The sequence below is a fragment of the Plectropomus leopardus genome, chromosome 12, assembly GCF_026936395.1.
Source record: "Plectropomus leopardus strain MGB_pleo_1.0 chromosome 12, ASM2693639v1, whole genome shotgun sequence".
In the NCBI taxonomy this organism is placed as follows: domain Eukaryota; kingdom Metazoa; phylum Chordata; class Actinopteri; order Perciformes; family Serranidae; genus Plectropomus; species Plectropomus leopardus.
The window spans coordinates 19,657,646-19,684,073 of NC_142187.1; the positions used below are offsets into that span (position 1 = coordinate 19,657,646).

Consider the following 26,428-nt stretch of genomic DNA (forward strand, 5'->3'; position numbering starts at 1 on the left):
CTCGTGGAAAAATTGATCCTCCTCTCCACGCTGAGAATCCCACCGCTTCAACACAATGTTTCTCTCATGACCTCCATTTTTTTTTCTTTTTTTGCGAAAATCTACTTACATATATACTTTGGGTGATAGAGAAAAAAAAATAAAAACTCGTTCTTTGCTACCTTTTTTACAATCTACTTTTCAGTATATTATATAAAGAAGGCCTTATACAAGTCAATTATAAAAAGTGAGCAGCATCATATATGCCATGCCATTCAAGGGCTATTTCAACAAAACAAAGCTTTTTACAGTAAACTATAACCTAATGCATTCTCATGCACAGCATGAGGGACTCCACTGGGAAACAAATATACATAACAACTGTTGCAGTAACAACAAATGAGGTGAGGGCTTCTAGACGTGCTGATCGTGATATGATAATGATTTATAGCTATGATCAAAATAAGAGACAAAATAATAGACATAATGGAAATAATAATAATAATAATAATAATAATAAAATACGAGAAAACCGTCACGGTGTCATAGTTTATTTAAAAAACTGTTAAGTGCATGGTATCTTAATATTCTCGCCTGTTGCAGCCCTCTTCAGTCTCGTCTCATCATAATTATGTAATCGCGCATACATAGGCAGACCTGAGAATATTCGAGCAATTAAAACTTAAATCGACGGTGGCCGTTTGAGCCCTTTGGAAGCTGCCACAACTAAATCTCCACCTAGACTACTCATTTTTAACTGTTTATAATTTTGTTGTTTTGCTAATATACATTATTTAATTCTAAAGCAAGTGTTAATATTATTATTATTAATAATAATAATAATAATTATAGCACAGCTAATAAAACCATTTAACAAGAACAGCTACTATTAATTGTAATAATTTTAATGTCAGAACCAAAAATTATTGCCTTTTGTGTATTTAGGCAAGTGATATATTATGCAAAATTGTGTGTGTGTGTGTGTGTATCAATGTAAACATGCTGTATGAGAACATTTGCATTAGGGCTTTCAGTCTGTCCCTGTTATTCATATTTTCTAACATGGTTGTAATGTGTTACTTTTTGATACTTATATAACTAACCTCCATTGCTCTCTTCACTGTTTGGTACATCACAAAACTTTCTTAGTGATGTGCCAAGCAGTGTCCTAATACCGTCCCTCAGATATATCATCACAGTGTCATATCTGACAAGTTGATTTACTTAAAAAAAAAAAAAAAGTCCAGGAAACTGACCGCTTTGAAAAAATTAAGTAAATATGGCTAGTAGTCTTCATTTATGTTTATTTAATATGTATATGTAACTGTTAAGTTTACTTAAATGCAACTGTCTTTACTTAATTTTGCGAAATTGTTGCAACTTAAAAATGACAAGTTTAATTAACTCAATCTTTCCAACTTTTAGCAACTTCAGTTGACCACGTTTACTGTGCTGTATATCTGTATTTTGCTGGTTGCAAAGTAGTCAGTCATATTTGTATATTCTTAAACATGCTGAGAAATCAAAACTCTCAGATCTTCTATCTCCATCACTGGCAAAATCCTCTTTGTAATGATAAAGTTAAGTCAGACAAACTTGATTTCCTGAAGTTGTTGACACTTAGGAAGAACAAGGTAATTGCACTTGTCTTTTTTAAGTTGCAACAACTTCACAAAATTAAGTTAATACAGCCAACAAAATAACAACGCTTGTCATTTTTAAGTTGCAAAACCTCAGTAAGTAAATACAACTAAATGTTGAGTAAACTCAACACTCATGTATAAAGTAAACATAAATTAAGATTAATGGTTATATTTGCTTTCCTTTTTAAAGGCATCATTTTCCAAGATTATTTTAAGTAAGATCAACTTCTCTGATTTTACAGTGCGCTTATTTACTTGTCTTTATTAAAAGTTGCACACTTACTGAAAAGTTGTAAAAGCTCGTGACACCACAAACTGACCTCGTGAGGTCAATCCAGACAGAAGGAGCTCCTGTTGTCCAATCACAGAGCTCCCCCAGCCCCAAAACGTCCGGGTCTTTGCCCAATCAGGGGGCGCAGCGCAGAGTCGGTGGGGACAGCGAGCACAGATAAAATGTTTGACTTCCATCCATCCCTCTCAAACCATCCTCTCAATGCTCGCAGGACTGTTAGCGACCTGCACTTTGGTTTAAACTCTGAGCTCAGCCCACAGCGGCCGCTGGATACCTGTCAACAACACATCTAAAGGGGAGCCAGTGTTTCTCTCGTCGAGGCAACCTGTTACTCCAGGAAAAGCAGGCTGCGTCGAAATATTACAAACAAACATCAAACAAACAAACCGGTGTTTTGTGGGATTAAAGCGACAAAACAAAGGCAGCTTCGTTTAAAGTGTTACCTGACAAAAAGTCAGGAATCATGACAGCGCTTGCGGGAGGTTTACCGAGAATGATGAGACCGACTCCTCAGCAGAACTACCCGCGGGGAGGATACTCTCTGGAAGGTAAGACCCCACCACTAGTTGCTGCTTAGGCTACTATGCGAGGAAAATTTCCCGTAACTTCGGTAAAGTTGACAAAGTCGACTTCTAAAAAACTAGCTGAAAAAAATAAATCATAATAACGAATCTTTTAATCTAGTGGTAGCCTATTGCAAGTTTTAAATGTCAGTTTATTAGGAAAAACTACCTCGGGCTAAGTCTATTTCCTGCAACAAGACGTGCTTTTTAAATTTAATTTATTAAGGCTATATTGTTTTAATTTGGCAGTCTATCGCATTAATTGGGCAAGACATGACTGATATTTTTTGGAAAGCTGATTCTGAATTATTTTTACCATGCCTAATGCAGAATTTTTAAATTTCGTACACATATTTCTTACGCTAAATATATAGGCCTAGCCTATAACATCAACTTAACTAAAGTAGGCTATTTGATTTTTCTAATTCAAAAGCACTTCAGTGCTGCACTTATGTTCTGGGAGACAGATGTAGGTCTAAGTGCAACATTATCGTTTTATATAGCCTAAAAATTGATATTTTCGTTGCCATCCCTAATTTTATTTTATTTTATTTTATTTTTTCAGTTGTTGGTGTTATGTATTTTTCACTAATGGCAGATTTATTCGCTATTGCACTTTAAAAAAAAAAATTCTACTGTTTTTATTGCTATTTATAACTTCTGACAGACATTACTGCTAATTATTTGTTGTACGAAATTAATTGTATTATTGCCACTGCTATCATGTTACCTATCCTTTGGCCCAGTAATGTAAATTCAGAGAATTGCTGTAAAAAAGCGTCATGCTCGGTCAATTTTCCCTGAATAAGCAATGATTTGATGACTTTAAAAATGTAGTCTAACTGCTTGTGGACGATATCCCGCAAATGTAGTGTTTGTTTGGTCGTAAATTGTTTCCTATTACTTGAGAAATAACTACTCTTGGGATATATAAAACAAACACAAAACAAAGTCAACAAGTCACTAACCTCCGTGCCCTGCTGTCCAGTCTCCACTCCGTTAGGACAGGGTCGGGTCAACCAGCTCGGTGGTGTCTTCATAAACGGCAGACCTCTTCCCAACCACATCCGCCACAAAATCGTGGAGATGGCTCATCACGGTGTCCGGCCGTGTGTCATCTCCCGGCAGCTACGCGTGTCCCACGGCTGCGTCTCCAAAATCCTGTGCCGGTACCAGGAGACAGGCTCCATCAGGCCGGGGGCCATCGGAGGCAGCAAGCCAAAGGTGAGAGACGCGGTCCGGTGATGTTTGGGTAAAATTCACAGCATTTCTATGAAATTGAGCAGTTAGAGAGGAACCAGACTGGTAAACGTGATTTAAATTCCTAGTTTTTACGCAGTTGGAAAATATATTTTTAAAAGGACATAACACCCACTGTTTGAATGTGCAACACAGAGGCCCAAGAATCTGTAATGTAAATTGATCCGAAACTTTTGTGGAAATAGTCTTTTGAATATATACTACAACCTGATCAAGTATGACTCTTGTCTCGCATACAAAATTATCTTTTAAATTACCGAGTCATGACTGTATATTTTGCATCCAAACTCTGAATTTAAGCAAATAATTCTGAGTCTCGCCTGGATTTGAATCACACACATTTCTCTTCCTTCCCATCGAAGCAAACCGCTTCTCCAGAGGTGGACAAGAAAATCGAGGAGTATAAAAGAGAAAACCCGGGCATGTTCAGCTGGGAAATCAGGGACAAATTACTGAAAGATGGCATCTGCGACAGGAACAACGTCCCCTCAGGTAGGCGACACTTGATGGAGCTGCAAGTCATGATCCTGTGTCCATAATAAAATTATTATTATTATTATTATTATTATTATTATTATTATTATTATTATTATTATTATTATTTAATGCCAGGATTTATGTGAATATAATTGACCTCATTCATTTAATTAAAAAACACTTTTTTTGCGATATTAATTAGACAGGAATTGTGACCATGTTCAATTAAAGCATGTTTTAATATCGGTTTTTTCACAGGACATATTTCTTTTCTGGTTTACCTTTATATTTAATATATTTTTAATCCCTTATTTTTCTCCAAGTGAGCGCCATCAGTCGCATCATGCGGTCTAAATTCGGCGGAGTCGGTGATGATGACGATGATGATGATGAGGTGGTGAAGAGGGAGATGGAGGAAAACGAACCACGGACTAAACACAGCATCGATGGCATTCTGGGAGATAGATGTAAGTGCAGCATTATGGTTTTATTTTTGTTAAAGGGGAAATCTTCGCTGCCATAGAAAACTAATAAAAATAATAATAGTAATAATAATAATAATAATAATAATAGGCAAAGCACAGTTTTAATGTTATTTAAAATATGAAATTTATCATACAGGAATGATCACACAAACTTTTTTTTTTTTTTAGTTAACCCGTACAGAAAAGTACATTATAGCTCCAGGTGTTTACGCACAGGCTTCTGAGATTTAACAAATGCGCAGAGATTTTTTTTTTAAAGTGGATAATCAAACATTTGTCTAACTTCCAAGCCTGAGAAACGTTTTTCTTTTCTTTTTTACACACAATCGGACACTTGAGGATGAACTTCAGGGGACAAAGCAGGGAGAGTCCATTGAGACTCACACCTCAGTTTGACGAGCACAAAAGCCAAACTCCAGTGAGCGGCTCAGTGGTGTACAAAAAGACGCCAGGGCCTTTCAAAACGAGGGAAAGAAAAGGAGAAAAAACAACGCTGACAAAAGGCCGGGAGAAGACATTATGAACCCGCAATGAGCGATGAATTATTCAGGGACACCAATAGACCCGGTGCGACCTGGTTTATAGACTGCTCAAAAAAGTGCCAATTTTGAGGGCATTTCTGCAACTGTTAAGACATTCAGGAAAGAAGATAGGAGAAAACAGAGTTTACGCAAACACCTGTTGATTTACGACCTGTTGGGGTCTGAGGAGTGTTGCAGTGTTGCTGTTGGAGACATAATGCAGTCTGTAGTTAATTATTGATGACTAGACCTGAATAGACAGTGTTAGTGATTTGGCAATATCATGGAATAACGCGCATTTTTATAACTTTTATTCATTCTTGTAGATTTTTTCAAATTTGGTTTTTCATTTTTTTAAGACATGCTAAACAATAAATTAACGCATTTATCAGCATGAAGGAGGCATTTTTTTTCTGCAATGTGTTAAAGTCGCGTCAGGCCTCGCGTTATCAAATTGAACGGTGCCGTTACTTTTGCGCACGGAGCTTTTGTCACAGTCTTTGCGCAGTTAGCGTGACGCCCGCAGCCACTGAGCGCAGGGAAACCCTTCTCTCCACTAGATTAAATCCAAACCTTTTATTTGTCTCCACTTTCATCTCAAGACAAAGTCCGCCCCTTTCCTTTCCGCCTAGGGCGCACACATTCATGCAATATCTGTGGGCACTTCCCTCTCCCTCTTCCAGGCGCAGACACATCCCAAATACTGATCAGGCGGTTGACTTCTCTAACTTTTAAAAAGTCATTACTGCAGAAAAAGTTAATGAATAACAAAATAAATAAAAACAAAGAAGCACACTTGCTTTTTAAATTAATCTGACTTGCACAGCTTTGTTGATCATCCTCTAATTTTTTTAATCTTTATTTTTTTTTGAGAATGTGTTTTCTATAAATTAAAAAAAAAAAAAATAGGATGGGGAAAAATGATTTTTTTAGGCTGAATTTTGTAAAAGGAACCAAAAACATTTCACATCAAATAGATGACATCCTCCACGCAAACAGCTTTGAGGCACTATCCCCCCATTGATATACAGAACAGCACTATTTCATTCTTGTGTCTCTTTGTGGAAGTAGTTGTTGTTTTTCTCTTTTATAGCTCTTCATTAGAATGTGAAAAGGCTGGTTTTTGGGGACTGAGAGAGTGTCTTCTGGCCAAATATTGATTAAGTAGGTGTTTGCAGAGGCTATTGTTGCGCTGGGGAGAGGCCTGTTGCTCTCTGCCCCTTTCTCCTCTACCACTATTGTTGGCTTTCCTTAAGTGCTAAGATCAAAGCTGACTCATTTAGATTTATTTGTCTGGGAAAAGGGACTGCTAAGGTTTGTGGGATAAAGTGTACTGGGCTTGGGCATTGTGGGAAAAAAGGATGTTTACTGGGATGAATCTGAAGTTGTTTACATCTCCTTTAACTGTTGAGTTATGGAGGTAGAAGTAACTCCAGAATTTAAATGGTTGAGCTGCAGCTTGAGAAGAATCATTTAGCACATTTGTCCGTAAAGCAGGAGCGAACACAGTTGTATATAGATTTAATTAAAAGATTTGCTAACAAAACAATGCAAAGAATTTGGTTTTGCCACAAGTGGCATTAAATTAAATGACAGCATCCCCTACCTCTATTTATTAGTTAGCACTTTAGCCTCATTTAACTAATTAAAGTAATCAAAGTCATGAAAGAGGAGTAGCCACTCTCGCAGGATCCGTTTATGGCAGTGGGGGTGAGAGGGAGAAAGAAAAAAAAGAAAAGCTCAGAAATACAAACAGTCAAAGGGATAACTTTTCTTTAAAGGGAATCCTGCGGTGCCAAATTGAATGAGCCCAGTTCTTTCAAATCTGCCATGGTGAACGCAGTCAACATGTAATAATTGGTTTCATTGAGGTGCATTCCAACAATCTGCTGCCATTCTCCTGCCTCTATTGTCCGGAGGCAGGCAAATAGCCAGAGGGACAGGAGGAATCAAGTGCTGACAAAACATGAAAGATTTAGCTGCTTTTGTCGAAGGAGCTGAGTAGGACTTTGTTTGTGTAAATAAACTGGGTTACTGGCTCCCCGTGACTTTGGCATGGATTCAGAGCCAGGGTAGGAGAGGAGAAAGATCATATTTGAGAGTTTACCGTATTTTAATGCAGTTAAAATGTTTTTTCTTTAAATACTTTAACATAAGGGAAAAAACGAAGACAGTCAGTAGCAGAGATCCACATGCAGTTGCCCCATCCGAACCATCTAATCCAATTTCAAAGTTTCATAACTTATATCCTCGCGAGACATCCAAGAACATAAACAGCTTTGCTTCTCTCACACGCAGAGAGCAGAAGCAACCGAGCAGCACGGCAACAACCCGCAACTGTAAACAGGAGAGGTGGATGTTGAGTTTTGTGTCTTTGTTAGGGGTCCTTGCATTTCCACGGTGAATGAGTAAAAGATTGGAGGTTTGGAGGAGACAGAAGGCCTCAGTGCAACCAGAGGAATGTCTGCTACAGCCACATTTCCATTTTGCTCTCAGGGCTGGATAATGGAGAATTTTACATGAGGGCCTCACTCTGTTTTCCTGTGTTAATAGTGCTTATAATGCTAGTGTAGCCCGGTGGACTGCAGGGGAAAAACAAACCAAAAACCCCAATATTTTTCTTTCCTTGAGAGGTCGATAGATAGATAGATAGATAGATAGATAGATAGATAGATAGATAGATAGATAGGTACTTTTATGTTCTGTGTTGGCATAACTCTCAAGTCTCCCTCTTTCTCCCAAAAAAAGAAAGAAAAAATCCACACTGGCTGATCTGCAACTGAATGCAGACTCTATGCTTCATTAAAGCCTCTTTCTCTGTTGGCACCCACATTGTGATCCTCCAATATTAATTCAAAGGACAATTAATGAATGCAGGCCAACTTTGAAGTAATGGGCCGGGGTCCTGCCCCGAGCCGGCCCCTCGGCGCTGATGTACTCTCCGCATTCTCCCCACTAACCCCAGAGACACTGTGAAGTGACTGAAAGAGAAGCAGTGAGCAATGGAAGGTCAAGGAGAGGAGCCCCAGTAGAAAAAGGAGCTCTCTATTTCCTTGGAAGTATTAGCCAAGCAAAACTCTGTGATGGGGAGGATAAAGGGGTGTGAAGAGAAAAGGGGTCGGGGGCGAGGGGACTCTGCAAAGAGGAGCACAATGGGATAGTTAATTGAGTAAAGCCAGACAGCGTTGTCAATCACTTAACTTTGTTTAGCCTCTAGTTTTTGTGGAGCTGTTTCGTCCAGCACATTGCACATTATGGACACGCCAGCACAACTCTGTTGCTGTTTTGATTAATGCCTTTTTTCCTCTCTGGACAAAGAAATTCACTTAAAAAAAGAACAGAAATTAAAGATGCTATTTAGAAAAAAAATCTTTTTCTACGTTTGTCCAAACGCGGGCATTAAAACAATAAAATCTGAAGATTTGCACGCAAAGCTCATAAAACCAAAAGAAATACACCTTTAACGAGTGTTTGCTGGGTAAAAAAAGACAGCGTGGAATGTGATGATGTCTTCTCTCTCTGTTGAGTGAGTGAAGTTGTGTTGCAGGGTCAGTGGTGAGGCTGTTTTAACTGCGGCGCTGTGCAGTAGCTGTGAAAAGGTCAGGGGCTAACTCAGGGTCACTTCACTGTTAAAACTATCAGGCCCCAGGAAAAGGAGGTTACAATAATGTTTAGGAAAAGATGACAAACTGAGCGACTCCTGAAAATCAGATCGATGAATCAGTGTTGTAATAACCAGAGGTTTGGATTCGAGTCACATGACTTGGACTCCAGTCACTAATTTAATGACTTCAGACTTGACAAAATCAAAAACATTTGCAACTTGACTTGGACATTAACACCAAGACTTGTTACTTCACTGAGACTTGAGCCTTGTGACTTGAAAATAAGTGATACCTTCCCTCAGCCCGAAGATTAAAAAGTATGTTCTTTAAAAAATATGCCACAAATCATAAAAGTCTCTTCATTTCCTGAAATATACCAACATTAACACTATAAATTATCAGCAAGTTGACACTTATTTCCCCGGATCCACTTTGTTTGAACCAATTCGACAGCCACCAATCGAGTTGCAGGAGAGAACCATGAAGAACTAAGGTTATGCTACTGAGCTGCAATTGGGAAAAAATGATACCAAAGATCATTTAATTTCCATACAAAAACTACATGGTTGTCAACAAAAACCAAACTGCAGTATGCAAAATGTGCATTATGGAAAATTACAGATACCCAAAAACGTTTAGTTCTACATATGAAGTTGCACAAAGAGCAATATGTCAAGGAAAATATTTAAATAGTTAGAGAGCTATGTTTAGATAAGGTTAGCTTTTAGTGCCGCTTTCTTTGCTTTTAAAGAAAGTAGGTTTTTGTTGTGTTGTGTTTTTGAAGACCATTTTTGTACATTTTATTACTTTGTTCATAAATAATTAATCACAGCATTTGTTTTTATACCTACTTTGCTTGTCTTTATTCCCCTGGTTATTTATTTATTGTTACTCCCCTCATGCACTGAGCCTAATAGGGGAACACAAAAATTACCAAGGATGTTAAAAAAAAACAAACATTTTGACAAATAAAACAAATTTTAAAAATTATTCAGGATTTTTGTAAATAAAAAATATTTTAGCTCATTTGTTAGAGTAGTATTACATTTGGTAAAGCATGCACTATGACTTGTTTAGGACTTGAAACTCAAAGTCTAGGACTTGGGACACTTGAGATTTACTTTTGACTTATACAACAGTAACGTGGTCCTTTTAATGTGCACAGACTTGATCTGTTGTGTGAATCCAGGCACAGGTTTTGCTTTGCAGAGAGCATGCTGGTTAATTTGGGCGAGGTGATTGGTTCGGTTGTCTGTCTGGCCTAAACGAGGCCGGGCCGAGGTGCAGCTCTGCTGGTTAGTCTCTGTTTGACTGGAACGTGCGGCAGACTGGCCTGTTGCTTTGTCCCTGCGTGGGTTCTGTGCCGCTGCTTTGTCCATGCCCCGAGGGTGGAAATGCCACCGTGAAACTGTCACCTAACTGCACCACGGTGGAACTAAATAATAACCACCGCACACTGGGCACACATAATAGCCATGAAGGGCCATTTGTGGCTTTTTGTCACCTCACCAATATTAGACAGAGATACATCTTTCAAAGTCATATCGCCAGCTCTTTCTTTGTCCGTTAAGTGCCAACCTCCTGCGCTTATTCACTTCCATTTTTTTTCTGTCCATCACATCATCATCTCCCTCTCTCTTTCTCTTTCTATCTGCCCCCCCCCCCCTGTTTTCCCAGGCAGCTGCGGGATCCTGGGGGCTCTTTAGCAAGTCAAGTGAGCAGCCCACTCACTCCCATTTTTCCCTTAACTGTTAACCCCAGCTGAGCCCATAAGCTGTCAGTTAACTATTCTTTTCCTCCAGTGCATCTGCTCGCTCTGGCTCTATGTAGCATGCCACTATTTTATTCAGAGGACCCACTCGCTCTGTGCTCTGTGGCCTGAAAGGGCCAGATCTACTTCCCTGGGCAAATAACTAGTTCATTTGTCTCTTCTGCCCTTTGTTTTGTGTTGCGAACACATGTCACCAGCTCAATTACCTTCTCTATTAACAGCCCCTGGAGGAAGGGCTAGCCAGCCCCTACCAAGACTATAAACTGCCCCATATGCTCCGCTTCTCTTTCTCTTTGGCTCTTCATCCCTCTGCCTTCCTTTTATTCTTTGTCCGGATTTCTTGCGTCTTCCCCTTTTTTAAATTTTGATTCTCCCTCGTACTTTCTGTCACTCTGTTCACCATTTCAACCTACGTGTGTAAATTTGCGCGCACATAAATACATGGATGTGTGCGTCTGTGCTTGTCTCTTTGTATTAACATCTCTTGAAGGGATGTGGGGGGGTGGGGGGGGCTTGAATGCTTGGCAAAGCGAGTCCTGGCCGATGTAGACTGCGCAGTAAACAAGAGCTGTCTTTATTCTTGCAGTTGGAATCCTCACTTGGTTTTTTTGGCCTGATCGAGGCACTGCTGCCGCAGGTGATGCTAATGCAACTGGACGTTCCTGAAGTTCACATCTGTGACCCTCTGGAGTTTATCTTCCCTGCCTGTCTCTCTCCTCTCTTGATCGATAAATGGTTCTGTTTACACTGAGTAGTCGGCTTGTAGCACTGTCCGTTTTCCTGCTGGTCCTCGAGTGTGTATATGCACTTGTTTTTATTTATCAGTCTCTGATCAGGGAAAAGAACCTGTTGAATTCACTTGTAGAATACTCCACACTACTAAACTGTGCTAAACCTTCCAGACTATGTTAAATTGATCCACCACGCACTCTGCTTTCTGAACTATTTTGTTATTAGTTCATTAACCTACATCTTACTTTGTTTTGAAACGTCTGTTTTATGGATAGCTCTGCAGCAGCCCCAATTTCCGCTTGAGGGATAATAATCTATCTTTCTATTAAGATTCTTGTCAGGGCTGCAGCCAAACTGTGAGCGGCTATGGAGTATTTTCAGCACCCCAGTGCTTTAGCTGCAGCGTAAAATTTGATTTGGGTGTTTAAGTAAGGAGGTCGAGGCCTCCCTTTGTGTGTTTTAGTATCCTCTTCTGCTGTTTGTCGCGGGGAATGTGTGGGAACAGCCTACTCCGAGTGCGCTTCTGCATCAGCGTGCTTTAAAATCGATCCACGATGGCGTAAGGGCCCTTGTTTGAAGACGTCAAAGACGTGGATGCAGTGACGGGTGAGCACACAGAAAGAGAGGAGTCAAGTGAATGGATGAGATGTAATGGACAGGTCCGCTTTTATGAATGACCAGCACCCCCATCTTGGCACCCCGCACCCCTTCCCCAGCATCTTCTTCAGGTGCCTCCAGCCTCCCATCTCCTCTCTATGTCAACCTCTTCAATACCCCCCAAACTCTGTGCCCCTCAGGCCGTGGAGGGAGGGGATGAAGGGGTGCTCCCCTGCTGTGCCCCTCCATAGCCCCCAGTGGCCCTTCTCTGGACCCCTTTGTGCCCCCTCCCTTCTCCCTCCCACCCTTCATTCCCCCACTCAGCCCCTGGCCTTACAGCCCCCTCCACCCCCCCGCACTCCCCTGCTGGGCAGGTGACAGACCCCTGAATGCGGGCCCGGGCGTCCCTGATGGCTCCTACAGATGGAGCGTGGTAATCGGTCCAACAGAGGCCTGCCACAGGCTTTTCCTTGCTAAGATACAAAGGCTTGGCCTCATCACTTTGGAAAAAAAAAAAAAGACAGCGAGTGAGAGAGGAAGAGAGCAAAAGAGAAAGTGCGAGCCAGAGGATGACAAAAGCAACAATGTCATTTGCCATTAAGGGAGAGTCTGTGACGGAGTGTTTTTTCTGTAGATACTAATAATAAAAACAGGGAGGGGAAAAAGAGAGGGAAAGACAGAAATAAAGGAGGCAAAGGAGGAGAGATCCACCCCCACTCTGCAGTTAACATGAGTTACAGTGCCAATGGGGAGCTTTCTCCTCAGAGTTTTATGAGCTCCCCTTCCCTCCCTCAGGAATCTTTTCGTTTTTGCGCCGTCATTGCTTCTTCTTTCTGTCTTTCTGTTCTCCATCATTAAAATGGTAATGACATTGCATATTACTTTGCTGTTTCTTGCAGTCTTCACCTCTAGTTTTGTTTGTGATTATTATCCAAACAATACTGATGTTTAAAAATGTGCTTATTGGAAAAAGTATCAAGTTTTCTTGCTGTGTGGCCTTCTCGTTATGCATGTTGTAGTACAAAATCTGCTCCAACTGGTCTCAGGCCACATCCTTACCTAAACAAACCACATCCCAAAGTTACAGTGCTCGTTCCAGGAGTGTCTAAGCATCCAGCCAATCCTCTGTGAGACTTAATGCCAGCGTGGCGCCCTTGGTTCAAATGTAATAAAGAGCTCTTCTCAGCATCAGAATCTTGTGCGCTGGGCGGCCCCGGAGCACAGCAGCATTCCCAAGGAGCAAATCCGTGTGTAATGCCTGGTCAGACACACACTGGCAACCCGGCACAAACATTTCCTGCTCGGCTCCAGAGGCTCCAGAGGCAAGGGGAGATCCCTGCTGCCCCCCCCCCCCATGTCTGACTTGGCACTTTTTAATTAAAGCTCTAAATCTGGAGGGCAGAGGGAGAATGAGCAGTCTGGGGGAAACAGACAGTCCTCTGCTGAAGCTTTTCTGTCGCTTACACCTGTCTCTCTGCTTTTCTCTCGGCTTAGGTGTTGGCTGCATAGTGCACCAAGCGTCAAAAAGGTGCAGTGAACCTTCCTCATGAGGTTTAAGAGGTCCCTCTGGGGTGGATTTGAGAGTGGATTGCTACTCTTTCTGCCTTGTGTCCATCTGTGTTTGACACATTGTCATAGACTGCGTTCATTGAGTTGAAAGCCCATAGCCAGGACGCAGCAGATGCATGTTTGTGAGTGTGCGTATGACTGAGAAAGAGATGGGGGATTGAAGACGTGTAATGGCGGACAATAGCAGGCTGTCACGCTAGTTTGTGGAGCCTAATCATTATTTAATAGATGGGTAACCTCCCCCCCCGAAAGGCAGCAATAGTCCTCTGTCTCTACTCTCAAGCCTTCATTGATTCCCTTCTTCTGCTGAATTAGATCCCAATGGCTGTCTCCCAGTTACCCAGTCGCTCTCTCCTGCCCTCAACTGAACAAACAGATTAAGAAGCACCTGCAAAAGGCTGCCTGCTCCTTACTATGGGACCCTATCAGCATAGTGCACAGCATGGCTAAGACCGGGGGAGACACAGTGTCCCAGGGAATAGATGCCCCAGAGGGATCTAGCTCTCTTTAATCCATGTTCAAGCAGCCTCTGGCTTTTGATCCCCTCAGGAACCACTGAGGAGTTTAAGGCAGCAGGAGGACACAATCTAAAATTTGCTCTGTACTCAGCAAAATCTTTTGTCTCAAATCTGTCCCAGCTTTACCCCAAAGTTTTATTCAGTTTCAGTGTGACTCCCTTGAACGCTGAAGTCTATTTGTTTTGCAATTCCAGCCAGCCACTCGGACGAGGGCTCCGACGTGGACTCAGAGCCAGGCCTGCCTCTGAAAAGGAAGCAGCGCCGCAGTCGGACCACCTTCACAGCAGAGCAGCTGGAGGAGCTGGAGAGGGCCTTCGAGCGCACACACTACCCCGACATCTACACGCGGGAGGAGCTGGCTCAGCGGGCCAAACTGACGGAGGCTCGAGTTCAGGTTAGGCACATGCTCAGACCCAACTCTGTCCCACACATACAGTCTTGACAGCGGAGAAGTGTGTCCGTATGTAATGGATATGTGTCTTGTGGCTGTTAAATCACCTTGAGATGTTGCCACACATTCCTTACTGCCATTAGACATGTATCCCCCCTCGACCAGACGCCTGACCCCCCCCCCCCATGTACAGACACAAACACAGACACACTGCTCCCACTGTGTATGAAGATGACTTACTATTTTTGTCAGACTGTCTACAAAAAGGGGCTATTTAAAGACCCCAAAATAGATTTCTGATTTAGATAGTGTGTTACTATGGGGTTGAACAGCTGGTACTCTCTGAAGCCATTGCAGTAGCACACAAAGATGTGGTTTCATTGCACACTCCAGATGTTAAGATCTGTATCAGTTCAGCTCCCTGTAATGGATCAGAGAGGCCTCGCACACACACGCACACACGCACACCTGACACACACACACACACACACACACACACACACACACACACACACACACACACACACACATACATTTACAATCATCAAGCCCTCTCACATATACATACTAGACAATTCAACATTTTTTGGTGGGGGGAGTAAATAAAAAAGTTTATTTCTGTTCCTCTCTCAGGTGTGGTTCAGCAACAGAAGAGCGCGGTGGAGGAAGCAAGCAGGAGCCAATCAACTGATGGCGTTTAACCACCTCATCCCCGGTGGATTCCCTCCATCAGCTATGTCCGGCCTGCAGCCCTATCAGCTGTCCGACAGCCCCTACACTCCCACTTCAATAGCTCAAGGTGGGTTCAGCTGAACACACACACACACACACACACACACACACACACACACACACACACACACACACACACACACACACACACACACACACAAAGACTTGCTTTAAACTGTTTTTGCAAATTTGATCAGAATCTGGAATTATTTTACGACAGCAGCAAAAGTATACTGGATTAAACCAAAATTAGTTTTTAAAGGGTCCATCTGCATTATGTTCTGGGTTTTTCAAATGGAAACTTCCACTCAGCTGTTGGCCAAAAGCACTATAGGTTACAGTGCCGATGCTCCCCACTCCCTCAGTCTCCACACACACACACTATTTACTAACCGGGTAAGTATTGAGAGAGAAGCACCAGCAACTCCTTTTGCTCTGCAGGAAACAACTGTTTCTGTCAAAGAGTACAATAAAAAGTAGTATAAAACTTTGACAAAATTAATTAAATTTACAAGATAAATTAATGCACAGTTTGGTGCATAAAAATTAACCAGACCGAAGGAAATTAAGTACTTGATGCTCGCAATTTTCTGGTGGAGGATCCCCAAAACCCTTGTTTTATATGTTGAAATGACACCTTCACCCTTAGCAGCAGCTAAACGTGACCATATCAGTCGAAGCATGTGCTATATTTAGATTTCATTAACATATTACCTTGCTGTCAGACAGCCCTTTCCAAGGGGACACTAAAGCCATCAGATTGCCCTCCTCAAAGCCAATAGACTCAATTTTAGGAGGCTAAAATACTTTATGCTGCTGCCACTTTCCACAGCCTCCAGACTCCATTGAGAGAAACAGTAATTTTACTTCACAGCACGTGGAAGTTGTTGTTCTACTCACTGCCTTAGTAGTTTAGTTTGTTTGTATTATTTTGTGAGTTTTAAAACAAAATTAGTATGTCCACAGCAGTACATTATATGTGTTTATATGTAGCAATGTCATCACACAGAAACCTGTGTAAGTTCATGTAGGAAAAAGTTTTAAAGGCTTGGGAAAATGGCCTTTTTACCCTAAAACATACATACTTTGACCCTAAATTTGAATTTTTGGATTTGTATACACAACTGGAAGACTACTGAATTTGTTAAAACCTCAACTGAACAAAATTTAGTGGAACTGCCGTTTAAGTAGAATGTTTTATCCTCTGCAGCATCCGAGCAGCCCAGTACAGTCCACCGACCGCAGCCTCTGCCCCCCACCTCCGTGCACCAGAGCGGACTCGCCACGTCAGCTGGTTCCCAGGATGGAAGCTCTGCGTACTGCCTGTCCTCTGGACGTCACGGCTTCTCAGGGTACTCGGAAAGCTTTGTGGCCCCAGCGGGACACAGCAACGCTGTCAACCCTACCATCGGCAACAGCCTCTCACCACAGGTTTGTGTCCAAATCCATGTTTAAAATGAAACATAGAAATACTTAACACAACAAACCTAGAAATACCTGTTTATATACACACATAAATTCTTTCTCAAACACACACATATGTTTTCATACCAGGAAACAGGACACTAACAGTTCATCGTGACATTTATGAGATGTACCATATGGAAGCGTAATGATACACACGAGCACTGCGTGTGACCTAGGAGATGTCATTGCAGTGACATTGATGAAAACCTTGTTAGGCTAAGAAACACGGTAGCTTTTCATTTTTGTTTATTCTGATGGGTTGTTTGATGAATTCAAAATGTGGCAAACATCAGTCTTTAGGGAGGGAAAAGGAAGAGACATGAGGAAGGATGTATGGATGTCGGACGATGACACAAATCAAAACTGAAAAGACAATTATGGTCGATTACACAGTCATCAGTGTCCATCAGTGGCTCCCTACCAGCCCCGAAGATGGACTAACAGGCGGAAAACGAGCTTTTAACCGCCACAAAGGGTGGCCAGCCCACATGCAATGCATGCTGGGTACAAATTCCCATGAGAGAGAATCTCACACTCCTGTCAGGCACAGATAAAAAACTGCCTAAGGCAGGTTTGTTACAATGCGAATGCCTGAGGATGTATATATATATTGAAAAAACAGGAGATCTTTGTTGTGGCTGCCAGGGTGCACGGTCAGAGAGTGGTAGGTGGCACCATTGTGGCTGAGTTTAATTGACTGTTTGATATGTGAGCTCTAGTTATGGACAAGAATTTGTAGTTTTCTCCTCAAGAGCTAACCACATTTACTCTACAATCATTTTCTCTAAAGATTTTTATTTTCACTGGACAGATAAAAGTCTAGCAAGATAGGAGAGAGGGAAGATGACATGAAAACTGTGGGCGTCAGTGGTTGGTGGTTTCAATCACAGCCATCCAAGCTAACCAGTAATTTGTTGAACATAACTGACATGCGGCTAGTAGCTGCCGTTCTGTAACTGAGAGTCTGCGGTGTGAGTTCACACACCCAAAGGGGTCACGAGTGACTTTAACTCCAATAAAGAGGCCAAAGGTGCTGTGGCCTCATGGATGGTTTCAGCATTAACCTTAGCGCGGCCACTCCGTACAGAACGGACAGCTCATCTTGCGTAGGGACAGCGGCGTGCCTGGAATGTTTTCTCCGTCTGGAATAGCAATCACAGAATGTTCCAGTGTCTTAATTGATTGGAATGAAGTAATCTATCTCCTCATAACAAAGTGTGTAATTTATGCAAATGACTCACTTTGTTGGCTAATTTGTTTTAATTCATGTATTCATTGCAGCTGTTTGAATGTATATTGCAATACAGTTTTCTCTATTTCAGATGAGGATAGAATTAATTTTTTGATTTTCACTTAATAAGTGGGAGGAAATGGGAATTGATTAAATTCTGTGACATTGATAGTTAATACATGAAGACCTCTCTGCACTTAGAAAAGTTTACAGCTTCAGTTTTCTCGTACAGCTACACAGCTTGGTCCATTTTGTGTTAAATCCACTTTGGAATTATCTGAACTCCAAATCTGTCTATAAAAGCTACTCTACTCTACTACTGTATCCATCAGGAGATCCTGAGGTCCAGTTAACTCCAGATATGGTCACATTAGAGCGCCACAGAGTTTTGATATGGATAAGGTTGACTTTAGATAGGTGATATTGTTGTCTGAGCAGTTAGCTCTGTATTCGGAGCTTCAGACGGACCAGTGGTTTCCCCTGTGGTGCAGGGTCTCTGGCGTCTCACCGCTGATCTGGTGCATACCAAAGGAACCCTTTCTCACCAAGCAAGCGAGCGGCCGGGATTTGCACCCCCCTGAGACCTAATCCCCGGAACAACCTCAAAACAGACACCATCGGGAACTGCTGCCGTTTCAGTTGCAGACTGAGAGTGCGTAAACGTACGAGCATGTGCATAGATACAGACCCTCTGACACAGATGTACTCACACACATACCACACAAATGACTGTTTATATGCACTGGAATATGTGTGATGTTGTGAGGAGATATGGCTACACGTCGCTGGATAACCAGGAAAAAATCTTTCCATGAAGCCAACAGAAAGCTTTTAATTTAAGTTTTTATATTTATTAGCAATAAGTAAATGTTTATATGAATAATACAGATTTTTTTTGATGCTTTAAGAAATTAATACATTAAAGGAATACTTCATCCACAAAATTGTTATTTGCATATCAATAACTCTACACTCTAGGGTGAGTAATTTATAAACAGATGATCATTTTGTGTGTGAAGTTTTCCTTTAAAGGATCTACTGCAGCATTAAAAGGATAGTTCATCCAGAAATGAAAATTCAGTCATTATCTACTCACCCTCATGGAAGGTCAGGTGAATTTTTGCAATCCACAAAACAGAGTTTCACAGAAAAAAGGCGTTGCACTCATCTCCCAAACAATTGAAGCTTATGGTGACAAGGATTCGAACATTTTTAAAATAACTAATAAAACCATAAAATGCCTCCATACTGCTCATTCAAAGTAATGCAAGTATCCTGAAGCTCCCACATGCAAATGTTTTTTTGAAAAACATCACTGACATGTTTTTAGCCATAGTTTGTCCCACATTTTAGCCATATCCCACATGAGGAGCTACACACTACAGTACAAACTATGGCTAGAAACATGGTGTCAGTGACATTTTTCAAAACAATTTTGCATTTCAGGGCTTCAGGACATTTAGATTACTTTGGATGTCCAGTGTGGAGGCGTTTTATGGTTTTAATATGTTTTTTTTTTTCAATGTTTTAATCCTGGTCACCATAAGCGTCAGTTGTTTGGGAGTTGAGTGCAATGGATTTCTCCAGTGAAAATCTGGTTTTTGGATTGTAAAACTTCACCTGACCCACCATCAGCATGAGAGTGAATGGATAATGACTGAATTTTAATTTTTAGGTGAACTATCCATTTAAGAGTTAGGGGTGACTGAATGAATTTGTATTCTCTGGAAACCATGCAATACTCAGGTTTCGAGTCTGTGTACAACAGACTTTTCTATTTTACAGTATATCTGACATCCTTAGCAGTAAGAAAAATAATGGTTTTGTGGTAGGCCGCATTGATGTGTTTGTCAGATGTGTGAGGTCAAATCACTCTGTCAGACAAACTGTAAATTACACACATTAAACACACCTGAGGTTGCCTCAGTGTGTGTGTGTGCGCACCAGCTGGCTGTCATTTGGGAAAGCCCTCGGTTTTACATCACTCATAGTTCCTTATTCTATGCCTTATTTTCCTTCCAGTTATTTTAAGAATGTTTGGTTTTAGATCTATTTTTTTTCTAAATTAACAGCTCAACTCAACTCTTTTACTCATGACTCTTGTTCTCTCTTTAACTTTACTTTTTAGACTTCTTTGTGACTTTGCTTCTCACGCAAATGCATGTGCAGCTGTTCACGATGTATCACCGTTACCCCTACACCCCTGACATCAGAGCAAAAAACGCTTATATTACATGACCGTACACACACACACACACACACACACACACACACACACACACACACACACACACAAACACACATGCTTGCTTTTATATACACAGTTCCACAAGCAGGAGAGGTAGCTCTACCACACATACACAAACACACCCTACTCCTCATTCCCACGTAGCCTTTGGCCTCTTCACCCCGGCCTCACAAGGATACGGTGATTTTGGGGCATCGAGAGAAAGTTAGAGTGGGAAAAGAGTGGGACAAAAAAAAACATCACATACAATTCGGTTATAAATCTGCTTAAACACTTCACGTTCTCACAGATTTATTGTTTAAATAGGTTTCTTATATTCTGATCATCCAAATTTAAAAACTCCATTTTTATCAGTTACATTTGTAAAACAATGCCAGAGGCCAACAACTGTCATGATGAGGAAAACTAAAAGTGGAAAAATAACCTCTACATCCATAAATCTGACAGGATAACAGAAACCACTAGTGGGCTAAAGGATTGAACTTTTTAGCAACCGTCAGCTCCCCAATCAGTCAAGCAGAGTAAAAGGAAACCACATGTGGAAGCGAAGCCAGTGATAATGTATTTCTGACAATGAACAAGGAGAGGGATGACATTTTAGGCCACCTGAGTGGAATTGTATTTTCAATTTTGAAATGTGTTGGTAAATTAAATTATAAAGTGTGGCAACATTTTTAAAGACATTTTTATAGAGGGATAAATGCAAATCATACACTGTTTCAACTCAGACTATTTTTCCTTCCTTCTTTTAAAGCAAACATCCCTCCCCACATCCCACCCATCCCCTCCTACCTCCACCTCGAAAGTCCAAGAAGATACAAGTTCAGCACAAGATGACATTGATTCCATATAAAAAAATACAGCACAGTAGAGAAAATTGGGCATAATTTAAAAAAAAATAGAAAAAAAGGGAAAAGGCTAGAAGGTCTTGTAGATAATGCTTAAGAGTGAATATTGCATAACTACATATTATTTCTCTCCTATTCAAGAGGGAGTATTCAAGGGCTGTTAAAATAGGCTATTAAGCACTGCCATTTCTTATAGAAAGTCTACAGAGCCCCTGAGAGTGAATTTTATCTTCTCAAGTTTTGTGATTTTCTGTTCTAATTACACAGTTTTACTCTATTTCTCCCCCCAGGTAATGGGTCTGTTGAACCCAGGTGGAGTGCCACATCAGTCCCAGAGTGACTTTGCCCTCTCGCCTCTGACCGGAGGCCTGGAGCCTAACGGTGGCATGGCTGCCAGCTGCCATGGCTCCCAGCGCTTGGAGGCTCTACCAGGCCTGACCAGTATGCCCACTCTGCCCAGCACTCAGTCTTACTGCCCACCCTCCTACACATCCCCAGCCTACGCCATGGACCACCATCCATCCTACCAGTATGGACAGTACGGTCAGAGCAAGGTAAGCTTGAAATACAGTTTAGAGTAACAATTCACCCCCCCAATAAAAAATACAAATTTTTCCTCTCACCTGCAGTGCTTTCAACCAATCTAGATTGTTTTGTCATGAGTTGCAGAGTCCTGGACATATCAGCCGTAGAGATGTCTGCCTTCTCTCCAATATAATGGAAGTAGATGGCACTTGGCTTGTGGTGCTTACAGCACCAAAAAAAAAAAAAAAGAAACAATTTTGAAAAACTCAAGAGCAATGTCTCGTTTTAAGATTCATGACCAGGTTATCCAATCCAATCCAAACACCTTGTTGTGAGCAATTTCAGGTAGGAACTATTTTCTTTCTACTGAACTATACCTGCAAATTGAATCACCACACAGAAGGAAGCATACATCTACCCATGGAACAAGCCCTCAGGAACAGCGCCAGGCTTTGAAGCCAGTTTTCGTAGTGGCTAAACGTAGAAATACAACCTCCTTGTCCATCAGGTGATGTCAGGGGCCCCCAAAGACCTTTTTCCATAAACTTGTTTTGTGAGAGAGAGATGTTTATAAATCAGTGGATATATTTTTTTGAGAATCACATCCTCCTTGAAATGGCTCGTGTTACTATCAGTACTTGGTCGATTTATTTTGATAACATTTCAAAAGGCTAGAAGAGCAGCATTATTAATCATTTTTATCCCCATTCAAGTTAGTGGAGAGCAAAACAAAAGTTAGCCACTTGGCTATGTTCGGCCACGCCAAGCCGCCGAAAGTCTCTAGTGTGTTTGCGTAATTGGCCTCATGGAAATCGAGCTTTTTAGTCTTCATGTGACACTGAGCAACTTTCATAGGAATGAATGGGGGCTGTCTCCATAGCTGTATCCAGTTCTCTTTATACATCGTTGTCATGGACGAGAGGCTTGTAACAGTACAAGATGTAAACCTTAATGGCATCCCCTTCAGCTGAACTGTGACATTAGCTAGCTCAGTGGTGCTTCCTTCTGTGTGGTGATATATTTGACAGGTATAGTTCAGTAGAGAAAAAATAGTTCCTACATGAAACTGCTCACAACAAGGTCTTTGGATTATCTTGAGTAACCAGGTCATGATTTCTGGAAAGAGACATTGCTGTTGAGCTTTCAAATGCATTTTTTGGCGCTTTGAGCACCACAAACCGAGTGCCGTCTAGTTTCATTTAATGAGAGGAAAGGCAGACATCTCTACTGCCAATATCTCCAACACTCGGCTTACAACCAAGCAATCTAGATTGATTTATAGCCCTACAGGTGAGAGAAAATATATGTATGTCTGATTTTGGGGTGAACTGCCCCTTAAAATGTTTACTTAATTGGTGTTTTCATTCTGATTTAGAGGTTTAATTTCTAAATTTACATTTTAAATTATTTCTAATCTATCAGAAGTTATGTCCGTCTATAACCCCTGCCCTGGCCATGTGATTTAGTTTATATTTTCTAACTCACAACCCACGTTAATTGCGTAGACCCTCTGATGAGCGACCTTCTCAAATCACCCTGCGCTGCGCTGGAATTACATGTATGTTGGAGAGCACTAGTGGCCAGGTTACCTCAGTTTACATTACCATCATCTGACCGTCCACGTGGCCTGATGTCTTACCCCAACACACACATTTTCCCTCACTGTCCTTTCATGACCTCCGTATGATGAGCTCGCCCATCAACCCCTCAGTGTAGCGCACCTAGCCATGTAATGACCTCTGTGTAACAAAGATAGCTGCCCAAATGAAAGGAGCCACTTCCCAAAGCGTGTTTGACAGGAGGGAGGGGAGCGTGCGGTGTGCTGCTGGGGCTGATCTGAGGTACACTACCACATGTTGACTGGCCCATCAGTGGCAACATCTTGATGTCATTAATTTAGCCAGTCCTGGGAGAGACCCACATGTAGCTTTGGGGGGCTTGGGGAAATGTGTGTGTGTGTGTCTTTGTGTATCTGTGAGCGCAGGCATGTATATGTATATGTGTGCGTGTGTGTATAAAAGGAGGCTCTTTAACAGGGGGAGATTATGGCCCTTGGCAGGCCAGGATTAGAACCATGTGTCCCACTGGAGGTCAGATTTAGAGTTGTTATTGATCAGTGGAGCAGAGCCACAGATCCAGGCTAAGGCTCCGTCTCAGGTTAGTTTTACCAACCACATTAGGTTCAAAGAAAGTCTGAGAAGATTCCCAAAGCTCTTCACCTGTTTTTAGAGTTTTATCATTTAACCTCGGACCACAGTTTCCATTCTCACCTGTTCTCACATGCTCTTAAACACCTCTTTCATCTTTCACAGTACTTCCTGTCAACATTACACCTCTCATTTATCTTCACCTGTCACACTTTTTTACCTGCAGAAGTCTTTTCTTCTCTAAAACAAACAGACCCAGTTATTAAAAGCTGTAAAAACATAGAATAAAAATGTTTGACGTTAAAATTAGTATTTTTCTATGCATTTTGGCTCATCAAAGATGGACTGCAAGCCCAGCACCTGCAAATGAGTGCTAACTTTTATTCTTTGATAACTTGAGATCCAGACATTCAGGATGTTTTTATGGGGAGCTGACTTATCTGTAGAGGTTTCCGCCTCTCTCAAATGAATGGACTCGGTGATTTAAAGTGGTAAAAACCTTGAATAAAGCAGTTTCACATTCAATGAATCAGTGTTTTTCTAACACTCTCATCGCGGAGGGGCTGCTAATTATGGTGGCCACGGTGAAAATGTGAATGGCTCTATCAAGAGCCAGTATTTGGGTTGTCCATGGTGATCTCTGTAGATGAGGACCCACTCCCTAATCCAAACAGCTCATCCTGAGGGAATGAAAACACATTGATTCTTTTTTCCAGGTGATTATACATTAAAGAAAACATACTTACTATACTATATTTCATTTCTGCAAACTGGGCCTTTGATCAGCTGAGAATTTAAGCAGTTAAAGCTGAATAAAATGCACAGAATCTCCGTAACCCTCCTTCTGTCTCTCCCCTTTCTCCTCAGGTGCCTTTCATTATATGAAACCCCCAACATGGCCTGAGCAGGAGGCTTCCTGGGCCAGTCTGACATTCATCGCCAGAGAACCTCCCCCAACCCGCTGCCTTCGCACAACCTCCCCGGCCCTGGGGACAGTGAGAGAGAGAGGTTGGGTGGGTGGGTGGGTGAAGGGTTTGAGATATTCTCCTTCAGCAAGGGAACCAGTTGAGGTGGAGGTGTAGTGATGGCAATGGAGGGGGTTGACTGGAATAATTAGGACCAAAGGCGTAGCCTCTCCTGTTACCTGGCAATCGCTTTGCTTGTGCGTCACGCTCCGAGGACCAAGCGCGGCTCGTTGTCCATGCCTAAAGAGGAAAAGAAGAGGGCGGGTGGGGAGAGGGGAGTAAATACATTCAAGATTGTGTATTTGATTTTTGTAATAACTGGCAGAGAGGTGGACTTGGGAAAACCCCCGTGCTTCTGGGGCCCAACTTGATAGGAGAGGGGAAGATTCTTGTGGTCGATGGTTATCAAAAGGCCGCATGGTGATAACGTGTTGCTCTCAGCCACAATCTTCTTCTAAGGATCTCTTCATCAAAATGTCTTAGGAAAATAATATTTACTGTACATTGACGCGATTCTTGTAACAGACTTTGGAGATGAAAATATGAGTACACCGGGAGAACCAGCAGGAAGGCATGAATGGAGGCGGAGTGGAGTCAAACCACTGCAACCCAAAGAAAGTGCAATACATTCATACCTCATATGATGTAAATTAACATGGATCAAATGTCTCTAATTATACCCTCAAAAAAAATCTTTTCAATGTAATTAATTTTGGGTTGTGTGCATTGATCAATCAGGGGAAATCATCAAGTGATGAAAAATAGCAAAAACATAGTTGTGATGTCATTAAGCCAAAAAAAATTCTCTGCCAGTGAATACATTATTCAGTTTGACAGTTAATTTTTTTTTTTTCAGATTTTGCATGTGTTTAATTAGTTTTCACCAGGAACTTGCAAACATTAGTTCCATTTCTTATTTATTTAGTGTTGTTCAAGTGTCTCTTCTGTACGTTTTGTATTAAGTGCTCCTAAGTACTTAAGAAAGTCTTACACAATGTTCGTTATACATGTTTTTCTTTTGTATTATTTCCATTTACATTGGCGTAAAAATGATTTTGTTGTAAGAAGTTTTGTGTACAATACAGCACTATTTACTATTTATAATAAACTATATAAAAATTTAGAATGTTGTGACTTTGAGTGTCATTTATCGGATGCCAGGGTGTTAGCTGCCAAGAGGCCATGTCCTGTTTAAAGCTGTAGTTGGTAACTTTTTCTAAAAATACCTTTTTTCGTATTTGCTGAAACTGGCACTATATCCACACAACAGTGGATAATCTTTAAAAAAAGAAATGATACTTGTCTGCCCCCTGGTAGTGCTTCTAATGGCATAACTGCACGTAAAATAAAACAACCAATCGGAGCCGAGGAGTCTCTGACACAGCTGTCAATCATGTCAATAACAGCTCGTGAACAGCAGTCAAACTGTCGAACTAGGCAGCGCTGATCAAACACGAATCAAGATTCTGTTACTGCATGGCCTATTTCACACCTTAAACGTTTTCAGAAACAAATTTTAGTGAACGGTTTAGCCGTGAAATATGAAAGTTTTGCTTCGATTGGTGGGTGGTGCTTTGCTCAAATGCTTCCAACACAGTCACAAGTCACAAACTCATTTTTACAGCTAAACAGTACACTAGGTAGATCATCGATTCATATCATATCATAATTTTTTTCCACAGATTATCTGTCCCATACAAGTGACAGTTTCAGCAAATATTACAAAGTTATTTTCATAAAAGTTATGAACTATAGCTTTAATTCTGTACTTTGTTTGAGTTTACAATCCGAAATTAAAAATGCACACCTGTTGGGTATTATTAAGTTAATTCCAGCATTTTAGACTCTGCATGTATAAATTA

General features: G+C 41.3%; 1 protein-coding gene across 1 annotated transcript; it reads left to right on the forward strand.

Annotated features, from left to right (window-relative positions):
- The first annotated feature begins 1,870 nt into the window (after positions 1 to 1,870).
- On the forward strand, positions 1,871 to 25,644 carry pax3a (paired box 3a). The gene is made up of 9 exons (XM_042497391.2): positions 1,871 to 2,462; positions 3,466 to 3,701; positions 4,100 to 4,229; positions 4,538 to 4,681; positions 14,207 to 14,406; positions 15,037 to 15,202; positions 16,346 to 16,566; positions 21,220 to 21,483; positions 24,469 to 25,644. Exons 1-9 carry the CDS (start codon positions 2,378 to 2,380, stop codon positions 24,484 to 24,486), a joined length of 1,464 nt encoding a protein of 487 aa, XP_042353325.1. The 5' UTR covers positions 1,871 to 2,377; the 3' UTR covers positions 24,487 to 25,644.
- Positions 25,645 to 26,428: the final 784 nt, after the last annotated feature.